The sequence below is a fragment of the Ascidiella aspersa genome, chromosome 4 (genome assembly GCF_963924565.1).
Source record: "Ascidiella aspersa chromosome 4, kaAscAspe10.2, whole genome shotgun sequence".
Classification (NCBI taxonomy): Eukaryota; Metazoa; Chordata; class Ascidiacea; order Phlebobranchia; family Ascidiidae; genus Ascidiella; species Ascidiella aspersa.
Genome location: NC_139450.1, coordinates 32841979 through 32856797, shown reverse-complemented (window position 1 = coordinate 32856797; position 14819 = coordinate 32841979). Strand labels below are relative to the sequence as shown.

General features: G+C 33.5%; 1 protein-coding gene across 1 annotated transcript; it reads right to left on the bottom strand.

Moving 5' to 3' along the window:
- Nucleotides 1-2481: 2481 nt before the first annotated feature.
- LOC146157571 (uncharacterized) lies at nt 2482-12752 on the bottom strand. The gene is made up of 12 exons (XM_083388259.1): nt 12516-12752; nt 11876-11986; nt 11112-11206; nt 10734-10838; nt 10237-10377; nt 9498-9679; nt 8754-8873; nt 8213-8318; nt 7070-7190; nt 6244-6376; nt 5577-5725; nt 2482-4295 (listed from the first exon to the last, which is right to left on the bottom strand). The coding sequence occupies exons 1-12, from the start codon at nt 12598-12600 to the stop codon at nt 2566-2568; spliced, it is 3078 nt and encodes a 1025-aa protein (XP_083244385.1). The 5' UTR covers nt 12601-12752; the 3' UTR covers nt 2482-2565.
- Nucleotides 12753-14819: the final 2067 nt, after the last annotated feature.

Genomic DNA, 14819 nt, shown 5'->3' with positions numbered 1-14819 from the left:
CCAAAAAAACACGTTGACAAAAAAATCAGTCAAAAAAAGTCGATAAGAATGGTAAAAAATAATTAGACAAAAACGGCCGTTTTACCAAGATTGTATTTTTGAAATTTTCGTACAACTTACGTGGTAGATTTCCCTTGCACGAGAAGGCTTAGAACTCGTCGTGGAAGAAATCGTTGAAGCCTCCCCCACCCCCGAAGTTGAACTTGAAGCTGCCCCCCTGACCGAAGGGGTTAAATCCGTGGTGACCTCCCCCCTGCTGCTGCTCCGGATCAAGAGGATCCACCCCAGCGTCAAACTTTTTGCGATTTTCTGTGAAATAAAATAAACTTGTTTTGAGAGTTTGGAATTTTGCGTTTTTTCGAAAAGAAATGATTTGCTTCAAAGTTTTCTAGGCTCGTTGATGTTTAAAAGTAAAAATAAAATAAACTAGTTTCAGATTTTTGGACTAAATTGTTAGGATTTTTTATGAAATTTTCATCAAAAAATTTGTTGTAGGTCTTTAAAGAACTTTGTACGATTTTGTGCAAAATCTGATATGAATGTTTATTTTAAAATATTTTGAACTCCTTGTATTTTATTTTTTTTTTAAGTTTAGGTACATGCAAAGGAACACAAAATTTGAAAACACTGCCCCACAAATAATATATACAATATTCTAGACATTCATTGAAAAAACAGCTTTCAGCGATTTTCCGCAAAACTAAGATTTTTCTCAAAACTTTTCTCGCCGAAATCCTGTTTTTAAAACATTGTACTCAGTCTATAATATGTAAACTGTTGCTACCAGGCATAATATTAATAAAAAAACAGCTCCTCTGGTAATTATATTGTTTTTCCAACGTTTCGGCAACAAGTCTCTTTCTTTATGGTGAATGACGTCGAACGATCGCAGTATAAAATAACAAAACAATAAGGGCAATAATGAGATTAAAATACTCACCGAATCTGTCGATCAATGATACAAGCAAGGCAGGTTAGAAAAACAACTAGAATGCAGTGAGGTTCGAACTCACGACCTCCAGAAATATGAGGTCGTGAGTTCGAACCTCTCTGTAGGCTAGTTGTTTTTTTTTCTTGCATCATTGATCGAGAATATTTGCCCAATCATATTCTAGTTGCCACCCAAAAGTAACAACCCATAAACTTAAAAGTACAGTTATATAGGATTTAATAAAACAAAGGAGAAACGAATAAAATTAAGGTTCTACTTAATTTCATAAAGCATAAGTTTGGTAAGACGTAACTCAAAACAGCGCATTTCAATCTGAGAGTTGGAATATCACTAAAGTATAACGCTATCGCAAGATTCTGGAGCAGTGCTAGCTTTGTTTAATGGCACTTCGAGGTTAAAAAAACTTAAAGGTTAACAAAAAAACTTTGGCTGGATGCTTTCTTTTAGATAAGCTGTCGTTTACAGGTTTGTCGAATAAAAAATATATATATTGTTTGAGCCGTGTAAAGCCTTTTTTTTTTAATTTTAGTTATTACCAGGAGTGTTTGTCAGATGCAAAACTAAGCTAAACTTTGATGAATTTTCAAATAAACGACAATTTCATAAAGCTTACTATTAAACGATTTATTCATGTTTCCTTCGATTAATGATGATCAAGTTACATAAGCTGAATTTAAAATTTTACATTCGGCCTGCGAACTTTAATATTTACAGTTAGCTCTTTATGAAAAAAAAAATGATAAAAAAATGATAACCCTTTGGTGTAAAGCATCGGTAAACACGAAATAAAAGACGCATGCGCAAAGTTTATTATTGTGCGCAAAATACACTTTTACAAATTTGTATTTTTGGGCGCATCGATACAAAGACACAACGAAGAGTAAAATTGGCTGCGCATAAATAAGCTTTCTATCCTAAAACATTGAAGCATGAAGGCGCAAGCTACGCACCAAAAACAAAGCTTAACGACAAAAACATACACAAAAAAGTTAACAGAGACGGCTTCAATGGAAAAGTTCTTGGAACAGCAGACCGACAACATGCTTCAGGGTTTCAGGGTTGTCGGTTAAATACCTTTTCATAAACGGAACACACCTGATTGTCGCTACCTATGTTTTGAAATAGCAAGTTCTTTTTAACCCTAGTGGTCTCTTTTACAGTACAGAAGATAAAAGGTTAGAATTCTACTAGACCAACGCTTTTTAATCGGTGGACCACGGAGCCTTTATAATTAGGCCGCACATTTAATATCTTTAAACTGGTGAAAAAATAGAAGGTAGAACTTTCTTGAACAAACAATTTCATTTGTTTTATGCACGAATTGATTAGGTACCAAAACCGTTGGTCTAATCAGGTTTTTCTACCCTTGCCTGCTTGCACGAAAACCCTGTTTATACCCAAATTTGTTCCATGAAAGGGGGTTACGACTACCGAAAGGTTTAGACTCACGGGTATAAGAGCACTGTGCTGATTATTTAAAATTCCTCTCAGACAGCAGCCAGTTGTTGATAGCACAAGTTATAAAATCAAAGTTGACAGGGATTCCGCAATTGTTGTTGGTAGAGTTTAAATCTCAGACGTGCTACAAACTGTGCAAAAAAAACATTTCACTTCTAGAGCTCTTCATGCAAAGGATGACCACTTCTCCTCTGTTGCCGGTGGTAACTGGAAGTCCGTTTGTGCTGGAAGCTTCTCATTTGTTCCTGATGATGATGCCTTCTCGGGTCACCATGGTGATCAAAATCTTCATCACTTTCATCATCCTCTTCATAGTAATCCTCATTTTCATCTGGATGCGAATCTTCGAAGCGTCTTTGCCCAGAAGAGGACTTTTTATCCTGGACTTTTATAAGGTTTCCGTGCGCATCTTTCACGAAGACATTCCCCGCCGAATCACGGAAGACTTGTCGCGAAGGATTCTTCCGAGCGCGCTTCTCACGAGCTGCCGCTTCTGATTCTTCCCGATGCTGTTTGAGTCTCGCTTCCCCCATAGGCGATAGAAACACAACCGAATATTTTCCACCCGCTTTCTGCTCGTAAATGTTGCCGAACTGGTCCAAGATCTGATCCTTGTCGTTTAGGAAGAGCCCTCTCGGCAAGGAAGCCTGTCTACGCTGTCGCTCTGCTTGTCTCTTTTTTTCTTCTTCTTTCGCTTTCCGTTTTAACTCCTCTTCTTGTTTGCGGAGAAACTCTTTCCTCGCTTTCAACTCTTTTTCTTTCCGCTTTTCTTCTTCCTCCGGAGTCGGTTTTACTCGCATGTACCAATTTCCGTCAGTGCCTCGAACGAAGAAATTTCCACTTTCGTCGACAAACTGCGATTCGTTGTTGGCTTCCGCTTCAGCTTTTGCCGATTTCTTCGCTTTTGTCTTCCGCTTCGTTGAGCGTTTCTTTGGATCTGGCGGAGGACCGTCGCTCATTTTCCATCGCCCGTTTTTGTCCTTGTGATACCAATTCCCATCGGTGCCTTTCGTGTATTTTCTCGCAGATTTTTTCTCCTTATCAGTTAGTTCATCCTGCCAAGTCGATTTCGTCTTCTTTTTCTTTTTTCCGCGTTTAAATTGGGTCTTTTCAGATTTCGCTTCACTTTTCTTGGCCTCCGTTTTTCTTAGATAATCATCATTGTCATCTTGGTCCGGATTGGAACGTTCTCTCATTCTATCGTGCCAGGATTTATCTTGACGGGGCTTTGAGTAATCTTCATGTTCGAAAGAACCTCCGCGAGATTTAGAGCTCCGTGAATCCGTGCTCTTTCTCCGTTGATCGCTTTTTTGTTTCCGAGTATCAGAATCTTGCTTTGTTCTCCTCTGGGATGCAAACTCCTCATTGCTCCTTTGTTTCCAAGAAGATCTTTTATCTTTTTCTCGAAAGCTATCCTGTTCTTTGTGACGTTGTTGCTGGAAGCGTGGATCATTTTTCCTCTCTTGTTTTGAACGACGATTATCCTCCTGGCCAGAACCAGATTGATGACGTTGGTACAAATTATCCTCACGACCACGACCTTGCTCTTGTCGGCGACGATTATCCTCCTGGCTAGAACCAGGTTGCCGGCGATCAAAATTATCCTGATGGCCACGACCATCCTCTTGTTGCCTACGATCTTGGCTCGTTTTTTGTCGCTTTTTCACATTTTCATCGTTTTCTTTCGCTTTTTTTGCGTTTGGTTGTTGGAATGTTCGAAAAAGGTCTTCAAATGGACGCTGGTGTACCGTTTTACCAGCACTACCTTGTTGGAAGAAGAATTTGAACATGTTTTCGCCGTTTCCGGTGACTTTTTCACGTTCCCACTCACTGACTTCGTCGCTGTCCAGAGGATCGTAACCATCGTGGTAAATTTGCAGCTTTTCTGCAACGAAAATACGGTTGTGGTTAAATTTGATTAGCAAAAAAGTAAAAGTAGTAGCCGTAACAATGAAGCCTATATAAAACTTTTTGGGATTGTGCGAAAATTTAAATTGCTATTAAAATATTTTAAACTATGAAATAAATAAAAATTTAAATGTTAAAAACAATATTAGGCGTTTTACATTAAAACATATTTTAGTACACAAGTTTTAACGCTCATACTTCTCGTTTTGAATATTTAAAAAAATAATCTTTATAATGTTCAATTCACATGAAACGTTCACACATTGTCAGCAAACTTATTCATTTTGTTAGTTATTTAGAACTCAGTACAAAGTTACAAATCTAAATTTTCATTCTTTATACATCTATGAATTGTGTACAACCAGCAAGTAAAATAAAATATTTTGAAATACACAGGTAAGTATATTTTGTACAATAAGCACTAAAAAATGTCTTACCACAAAAGTTGTTAGATGTGATTGTCTTTTACTTGAGCGCAAACTTCAGTTTGAGCTTTCCCATCACCAAATAGCTACTCTCCTTTAGTACTATGTTAGGTTTATCTGCTACTTTACTAACATTCAATACTAGAGTTTGAACATCAAATAAAAAAATATAAATTTACGCTATTTTGCGGCTGGTGCAATATAACAAGTAGACCTTAAATATATCACAAATTAATATATTGTATGTATTGCATTAAACTAATATAGAAATTGAATATGTGCAACGCCATCTTTAAGAAAGAAAAAATATTTATAAACTATGCAACATAAAAAAAATATGATTAAAATATAGTTGTGACTGCATGAAAAATAAAACTTGTTTATAGAGTCTTTAACCTGCATACTATTTCAACTTTCAGTTGCTATCAAAAGTGGCTAGATAACCACTAACCAGGCCTATTCTTACTTTTTGAATCTTATATCTAGATATCATTACTTCAACCTCTATTCTTTTGACGGCAAAATTAATATTAAAAGGTCCAGTTAAGCATTACTTGATGCAAAAGGTGACTTATTTTTTATGTGATTTTCTATAAAAAAAAACTATAAACGGTGCCTTTAAACGTCGGTACCGTATATATACCAAATAGTAAAATAGTTCGTTGTCAAACAAACTAGGTACAAATTTGAAGCGCAAACCTTATAATTCTAGCACATATGTGTTACTCAGAAAATTAAAATCACCACAAAAATATAAAAGCATCATATTTTTGAACTATTTTATATATGTATGTATCGCAATTACCTACAAATATTTAGACTTTTTTTCTTACCTGGATCACTTAAAACTTCTTTTGCAGCAGCAATTTCAATAAATCGCTTTTCAGCATTCTTTTTCTCCGTTTCGTCTTGAAAGTTGTCAGGGTGCCATTCCCTCGCTAGCTTACGGTAAGCTTTTATTATATCTTTCTTTTGCGCATTTCTAAAAAAAAAAACAAGACTGTGACATCTATTTAGACATGTTTGAATGCTGTTTTGACGAAAAACATCATTTAAATCTGAGTAGTGAGTACAATTATAACACAATTTAACAAATGTCTTTATAGAACTTCCTATCATATTCAACACATCTTCTTAAAAGCAAATCACACTCCAAACTTAAAAGCAAATCACACTCCAAACTTAAACGCAAATCACACTCCAAACTTAAACGCAAATCATACTCCATAGGAGCATAATGGTTGGAGGGTGTGGTTAAGACGAATAGTGTGTCAAAGCTCATAAAGAAGTAGGGAGCATTTTGAATGTTTCGAAACTCTTTAGTGCTTCTCACCAAGTTGAAAGTAAATAAAGGTTTGTTTAAAAATTCAAAATGCTACCTACTTTTACATGGGCTTTCATATTCATATTTAAAAAATAATTGGCTTAGTTTTGTATTGGGAGGTACTCAAAAACTAATTTCTAATTTATGCAAGATTCAAATTGTTATATTTGCTTTACCTTGGCACTCCAAGAATCTTGTAATAATCTCTCTTTTGAGACTGCTTCAAAAGTTTTTGCGCTTTTTTAATCTTTTCATTCAAACCGGGATAGTTTTCATCAATTTGCGAAGCTTTTTGTAAATCATCCACCGCTATAAAAACGTATTATTTTATTGTAAGCAATTATATCATCAACATTAAAACTTTAGAAAATGGTTTAAATTTGATTTAGGTGCATCAAATTTATAAACAAAATTTTTACGGTTGTTTTCAACACCATAAAATTAACTACAATTTCTATAACAATCTTGAACTTTTTTGCAACTTAGACGAAGGTAATACTAAATTAGTGATTCAATTAATTCTTCTTTATAATTAATGCCACACTACAGCTAGAACATACACTTTTTTCTACAGTGTAGACCAGTGTTTCTTAACCAGTCTTATTTGGACAATGGTAGCAATATGTTCCACTGCTAAAATACAAAACGTAGTAACCGTGTTTCGAAATAATTAAACTTTAAAAATGGGTTCCAAAATACAAAGATTTTTTTTAAAATAAGGGGAAAAAAAATACTGAGAACCACTGAACTCTGCTCTCCAATATAAACTTTCACCGCCATTAGCTATATATTAATTCAATGTTTTTTAACCTATGGGTCGCATTGAATAATGCTAATTTCTTATGTTTTGTTGGCTTATTAAAGTTTGGTGAAAACAAAGCCTCGCTGTTGTATTTATGCTTTAGTTTTTTTCATCGCCACCAAAAAGTTTGAGAAACACTGGTTAAATTTATGCTACATAAAAGTTTTTTTACACAGCCATTTAAAATCAAGTGTATATACCTTGTTGATAATCTCCGGCAAGTGTATGGGCTTCTGATTGAAGCAAAAAGGCAGGAATGTGTCTAGGATCTAACGCTAACACCTCGTCAGCAGCGATAATCGCATCCTTTGGATTATTATCCTGCACATCAAAGTGTTAGTTGCTACAGAGTTATTAGTGGAAAAATATCAAAGAAAAGTAACAGGTACTAAAGGTGTCTCATACAAGAAAAAAAAAAATAATACATTATTGTAATAATCTTCGGTCCTGGTCTAGAATCCTACCACTATTAAACACCTATTAATTCAATGCAAATTAATTAGGTTAGGTTGCTGGTTAGAGTTTGGGTTTGGATGGGTATTATATGATTTATTCTTCCAGTTTGCAATTTTAATTTTTACGACTGGTTTCATTACTGTATAAAAATCTGGTAGGTTTGTAAACCAGAGCCAAATGTTCTTTTCTGTTTGTCAGTAAAGGCTTTTTTAGTTTGTAAAACTGCCTTAGATTACTGTTGCCAATGAATACCATTTTGACAACCTAGGTGGAAATAAATTTTCCATATGGTTTTATTATGAGATTTTAAAAGTTTTCACATAGCAGAATAACGGCAAACTAACAGAAAAGTTTATATTCCTGAACTTTTTCAAGAAAACTGAGATGACATGGTTTTTAGTTTTAATTAAGGAGAAGCTAAATTCTGTAACATTGTCACCATTTGTAAAATAAATATATTGTGGCTTTAAATAAATTATTATACAGGTCCATAACAATCAGAGTTGAATATGTGTGCAGATCTTTCATTGTAAACCTACCTACAGTAAATGTTAGTTAGTACAAAGCCCATCAAACAATCAACGCATTGTTTGAAAATTATTTTCCCAAAAGTCCCTCATTTCTACAACCGGTTGCTATACAAAGAGCAAAGTGTCCCTTTGGCGAAAAAATACCTGTGCTATATTTGCCTAACTGGGTGTGTAAATGGGACAGTAGAACATAACCGGCTGCTGCTCGTAAATCTTTCGGGCCGAGCGACCGAATGTACAAAAGACAAGAATCCAGAGCATCAGAGAACTTGTCGTTCCACTACAGAGGTCAGGATAGATTGATCAGATCGTGCACAAAAGTTTTGGATTAAAAATAAGTTTTTGGGTTAAAAATACCTTAACGTAGCATTCGCAAATCTTCAGTTTAAGTTCGACGCTCAGCGGAGTTATTCTCGACTCTTGCTTGAGTGCCTTTTTGTATTTTGCAACTGCACCCTCCCAACTGTAGAAGTAATAGGTAAATTAAAATGACAGAAGGTGAGGCATTGTACTTTTATAAACCAATAAATACAACAGTTAAATAATAAATTATACAATTTTAGCTAATTGGAACTTTTTGTTTATCTGCCACTGGTTTGGATTAAATATCTGTCAATCTTTTAAGGAATGTGTTAGAATTAAAAATGACCAATTTTAAGCCGTTTAATATAAATATACTTTGGACCGTAAACTAATGATAAATCTTACCGCTTCACTTATTCTAAATTTATTTGAAAAACGAGATTGGTTCGCAAACAAGTTCATATTCCATTAATTTAACATTTTAACACTAAAAAACTTTTTTACATTCAAAAAACATGTAAACTTAAAAATCACATATATTAATCAAAAAAGGATCTTGTAATTTAACTATTTCAAAATACTAGTAAAAACTTACTCATTTTGCGTCATTAAGTCCTTTGCGGCCGACATGGTTTTGAAGAGCTTTTTTGCACTCTTGTAATGAGCATAGCACTCTTTATGATCAGGATCCAGCTTAAGACATTCACGGATCTCACTGAAATACATTACACATTTATATTTTTGTATATCTTGGACTGTTTAAATATCATGCAATGGCATGGGTAAATAAAACATTTAAAATGAGATTAAAGAGCTGTTTAGTTGTAACTTAAGAGGCAAAAAATATTTTCGTATTTTTATATGCAATATTTATTTTAGATGAAAATAAAAAGTAGCATCGGGGTTAACAGAATGGTACCACAGAACACTCGGAATATAATAAATGTATACACTAATTATAAAGCACTGTTGGGTGCATTTTTATGAATGGCATATTACAATAAAATGTTTTACAAAACAAGGGAAAACTTTTAAGAGAAACGACTGCAACCAGACAATGCAGAACACTGCTAAATTTATGTCTTAAATGCCACCTGGATATAGGTTTTTGCATTAAATAATAAATCACATAAATTTTGAAGCACAATGGTTGCAGGTTGTAGTAAGACATAATAAGAATATCAAAGCCCATACAGAAGTAGGCATCATTTGAATGTTTCGAATATATAACTCTTTATACATTTTGAAGATGAAGAGTCATTGAAACGCTCAACATGATACCTACTTCTGCATAGGCCTGGACTTTCTTATTACATTTTTTAAATATTTAACAACTTACTCCAGTGACTGGTCAATTTCTCCCAGGCTGTACCACAAAACACTCATCTTAAGGTAAGCTCTTGTGTTGTCCAATCGGAGCATTGTGGTGGGTTTAAGGTCACTTATGGCTCTTCGAAGGTCGCCCATTCGCTCGTACGCAGTTGCTCTCATTTCCCGGAAATCAGGATTCCACGGGCATGACTGAAATTTTAAGAAATATTTAATCACAATCAAAACTTGCCGCACAAAAAAACAGGTTGTATTTTTACAAATAAAAAATTGTGGCAAAATATGTTTTTTTACAGAAATGAAATGTTTTTAAAGTATTAATTTACATAAACAATTTTTTTTTCAGTATTAGCCTTATAACACTAGCACACATTTTAAAAGAAATATATAATATGCAAACTGTATAGGTGATTAATGATAAATATGCGGCCTGCATAAGATGTTAACTTTAAAGTAAAATAACAGCACTCCATTTAATTGATAATATGCCTGCCAGCAACAGTTTTTACAGAGTTAACGATAAGTTGGAATTTATCAGTATTTAAAACGTTTAGAAAAGTTTAATAGGACTGTAAACTCTATATGACTGTATTTACTCATAAAAATTTAAAGGAAACTATTAATAACCAGTTGACAACTCAACAAACTGGTAATGAGTCATCAAACCGCAAATTGAATTGCTTTGCATTTACACTATTTACACTATGCCATGAAAATTATCCACCAAATAATACGATTTTTTGCCATACTTCAATGACTTCAGTAAGCAGTTGAATTGCTTGTGGGTTGTCATTTTCCTCGATGAGTTTTTGTGCTTTAATAACATTTCTTCGGAGAGGTCGTATTTCCTCGACTTTTGCTGTTGCAACAGCATTTTCTTCATGGGCTAGCTGTAAAAAATAAATTAAAAAGAGTAAAAATCGATAGGTGGCTAGCTGTTTAGTGTTGTAAAAGCAAAGCAATCATTTTTGGACCATAGTCAACTTTTGAAGATAAAAAACCATATTTTACAGAAGCAATTGCAGTAATGCCAATCCTTTGGTGTCCACGAACAACCTTAAGCCTTACTTCTGACCTTACAAGAAAAGCTTATTGTTAAAAACAAATGTCAATAATGTGTCACTAATAACAAACTTCAAATGGTACAAATGGTAACAATGACAGTAGTCTAAAAAAAACCTAGCCTAAGATATAAACACTTTTAGATTTAATATTGTGTTTTTTTTTCCATAAACTAAAAACCTACCACAAACTCGTAGTCGCCTTGAGCTTCGTTGAATTTTCCCATTTTTAAGAAAAGATTGCCTCGTTGCAATCTTGCTTTGACGAATGTTGGTTGAAGGACAACCACCTGAAAATATTAACAGATTTTACCTTTGATTCTGAACACAAATAGGAAACTGAGTTAGTAGTAACTAGTAACTGCAGCATTGTACAGCGATTTGTTAAACAATACAAGGTTCCGTTTTAATTACGCTTTGAGTTAAAACTAAGGTTTCAAACCTATTTAGTTTGATATTAATATATATCCGCCAAAAATTATAGATGCCGGAATATAATACTGGCCGGCATTTTCAGTGAACAGAGATAATGGTTTATTTCTATTTCATATTTTTGTTCTAACCTGGTTAAGATCTGGTAATGCAGACCTGGCCTTCCCCATTGCTAAGTAAGCTGTGGCTCTCATATAATATGCTTGGTAGCTTCCCTTGTTCGCCTCTGTTTAAACAAAAAAATAAATTATAAAATTGCATATAAAAAATAAAAATTTAAAAGTTGGTAAAATGATAAAAAATTCCTGAGGAGGTCAGCATCTGTAATTAAAAATCCACTTTTCGGACAATTTATTTAAACAAAGAAATATGGACATTGGTAAAATGGCAGTGTTAAAGGGAGTCCAGTCACTGTTTACAAATAGCCCTGACTTAAGTTGGATGGACAAAATAAAGAACTTATGCCAATAAACATTGGGTTATTCATAAACTACATTGATCAACTTTGGAATTTAAACATTTATTTAAGATACAAATCACGTTACTTGGATTTTATTTGATAGAGCAAAGACTTTGGACTTGACTTGCTATTTTTTGAAAATTATACCTTTACTTAGAAAACAAGATATTTACAAAAGAATAGACTGGGACTTGTGGACAACGCTGTAAAATAAACATTCTACCACCTATTCCGATAGCATTTCAGTCCTTATTAGTCAAATATCTTCAATGTGAACTCCTTGTCTAAAATCAAGCCAGTGATCTTTTTTCGCACGAAATATCAACGGCATAGTATTTTTACAATGAAAGCTAGTCTTTTTTGGCATAGGATTTCGGGTAAAAAATATTGGCGAAAATCTTATAGGCCACAATTTATGCAGTGGAGGGTACTTACCGACTGCAGAATGATATTGCATGAGAGCTTCAGCCAACTGTCCGGCGTTAAGGAGCTGGTTTCCTCGTGTGAGATATTTCTGCGATTCTGCTTTGTCCAAACCCTCAATGCCTGAAACATCACAAATAATTATAAATGACAATTCTAAAGATAATGTAGTTTGACTCCCAGCGGTGTACAAAAAGGTTTTCTGAAGGGCCCCAGATATAAATTTATTAAATTATTCTTAAAACCATTAGCATTTGGGTTTGGGGGTGGTAATACCAAATTTACTTATCAGAGTTAGGAATTATTTCCATGATTCTAATTCATTTAAATTACTTTGTTAGTCTAGTAAATAGATTAGGAAAGTGTCTATTCACTATTTGTCTGGCTCTTTCGGCTTTGCAACACCCATTATTAATTTCATAGATATTTTAATACTTTTTGTCCATGTAAATGAACAGCCTCGTCCTAAAATAAATGGCGACAAAAAATAATTTGTTGGTCAATATGGTCAATAAGACAAGCTGCTTATAAATGCACAAATAGTACAAAAATAGCAAGTAACTATATCTCAACTAATTAAGGGTTATATTTAAATAATTCGCTTTTTTTTATCCACCAGAAAACAAAATTAGGGCAAAGACAACATTTTTACCTTCAAAATGTAAATCCATCAAAACAAGAAAGATGGGAACTTGGGAAATTACATGCTTTATAGTACTCTTTAACTTTTCTTTCATCTTTGATGTTTATATGTTGTTGTTTTTTCGGTTGGTTAAATATAAATATTCTTGAAATTTGTTATAACAACAGACTTCAGAAAACTGGTAAATTAGCCAGTTTATACACTACCCCAAAATTAAACAACCCTAGAGGTATGGGATTAAATTGTTGTCCTATTAAAGCAAAGATAATATTATGTTAAACATATTAATAAAGTACTAGTCAACGAAGAAAACATTAACATACATTTAAAAGTTACAATTTTGTTTTGTAAAACTAAACCTGTATTACTGTTTAATTAAAACCATGTAATTAACAAGAAGTAAATATTTTCACCCTATAGGTTTCTGGCAAATTATTACAAAAATAAACAAGTTTTACATCTAACAAAAAAGTAGAAAATGGAACAACACCGCTACATTTCACGGTGCTGGTCTAGAATCCAACCATAACAAACATTATTTAGGTCAGTGTTTGGGTTTTGGGTGGGTTAAGCAATAGTATTTAATACTTGACCAACCCTCACCCAAACGTTAACGGACACCCTAACCTAAATATTGTGCATTGCTTAAATAATTGTTCGAACCCTGTCCTGGTAGGATTCTAGACCAGCGGCTAAACCATATAACTAACAAGAAGTAAAAGTTGGAACCCTTTTGATTTCTGGAAAACTATTAGAAAAATAGTTCTACATCTAATAAAAAAGTGGAAAGTTTAACTACATCGCTACATTTCACAAACACTTAAGTGTTACCGTTCTTATTTTCCAGTACTATAGACGCGAAAAAATACTAAAAACAAACCTAAATTATGCCATTGTACTAACAGACAGCCGAATGACACGGAAATAAACTAAATAGGGCGCAATACGCCGCTCCACAATAAGACACTTTACAGCAGATTTAATTGAAATGTCTGAACTACGGCTCTTGCCTGTGAGGGGATTCCCCTAAATGTTCGGCTGGTTTGTTTCTTACGCCAGGGATCCGTGGTCTCTTCTGATTGGTCGAGGCAAGTGCGCGTCATGCTTTCGCAAAACGTGACTCAGCGGAAATGCAACCGTTGGCGAAGCGTTATTTATTAAATATTTGGCTAATTGGTTAACAAATAGTGGAAAACAGAATATAGGAATAATGCTAAAATAAAACTATGCACAATTAATTTAAATACGTATTAATTTAACCACCTAACCTGCAGAAAAACTTTATATGCCTAGACAAATTAAGGTTTATGATAAATTAAAATCCCAATTCAAAACCTGACTGAAATGATAATTTCTTATATATTTAAATTTATTTTAGTTGCAACATTTTCTCATATATTCAAAACTAAAGATTCGAGACAATTTAACTAAATATTAAAATGTTTCATTTATGGTTGATTTATTAATGACAACAATAAGGTTTCACCACAATCATAAAAAAGAAACAATATAGTCGTATGTGTACATAGCATTTATAAAATTACCATATGAAAACGTGATACGATACACAACGTTACGTCTATAAGGTTGCATAGAAGCACAATAATACGATTGAAGTACGGTTAATTTTGTTATGTACAAGACAATTTCGTTAAAGAAAAAGCAGAAAAATATATTTTTTTTAGTTCGAAGCACCAAAATTGCAATTAAAAAATGTAAGAGGTTGTAAGAAAAATTAAGTTGCTAACATTTAGAAATTCTGTTCAATTTGTATGCGTAATTTATTACAAAGGTTAAACAAAAATAACGCAGCAAAAAAGGGCGTTGGTAACCACAATTTTTCTCAAAAAACACGTAAAACATTGAAAAAGCAGATAAAACTGCATAAAACGCTCATAAACTTACAGAAAAGAGAAAAGGCACAAAAAAAAAACAGTTTCTCAATTGCTGGCAAAAAAGGGTGAAAAATAAGAAAATTCTATCACAATGTGTTTTAGTATGCAATTGCAAAGAAAAAAACGGATGATTTTGCAACCAAATATTAAGTAGAAGTTGAGAATCAAATACTGGCAAACAATTTTTGAGCACACGGTTTCACATAACATGTCAAACCAGGGCAGCCAGGATATTGGTCACAAAAAAATATAGAACTGCCCAAGGTACTGCAAAAAAATATGTCAGAATTAAAGTTTTCTAGCAACATACCACAATTACCAAATTAGCTATTCGAAATTGAAAAAAGGTCAAAAGTCAACATTTAAAATAAGGGCAAATTGTAATAACAAAAGTATAGATTTGTATAAACTCTGACAC

Bases quoted from the DNA above. Each gene is read 5' to 3' on its own strand.
- LOC146157571 (XM_083388259.1), bottom strand. From the start codon at position 12,600: ATGAAAGAAAAGTTAAAGAGTACTATAAAGCATGTAATTTCCCAAGTT. The intron at 10,839-11,111 runs GTTAGAACAAAA...TAATATTTTCAG, and splicing joins CATTACCAGATCTTAACCAG to GTGGTTGTCCTTCAACCAAC. The intron at 4,296-5,576 runs GTAAGAAAAAAA...TTTTCGTTGCAG, and splicing joins AGAAGTTTTAAGTGATCCAG to AAAAGCTGCAAATTTACCAC.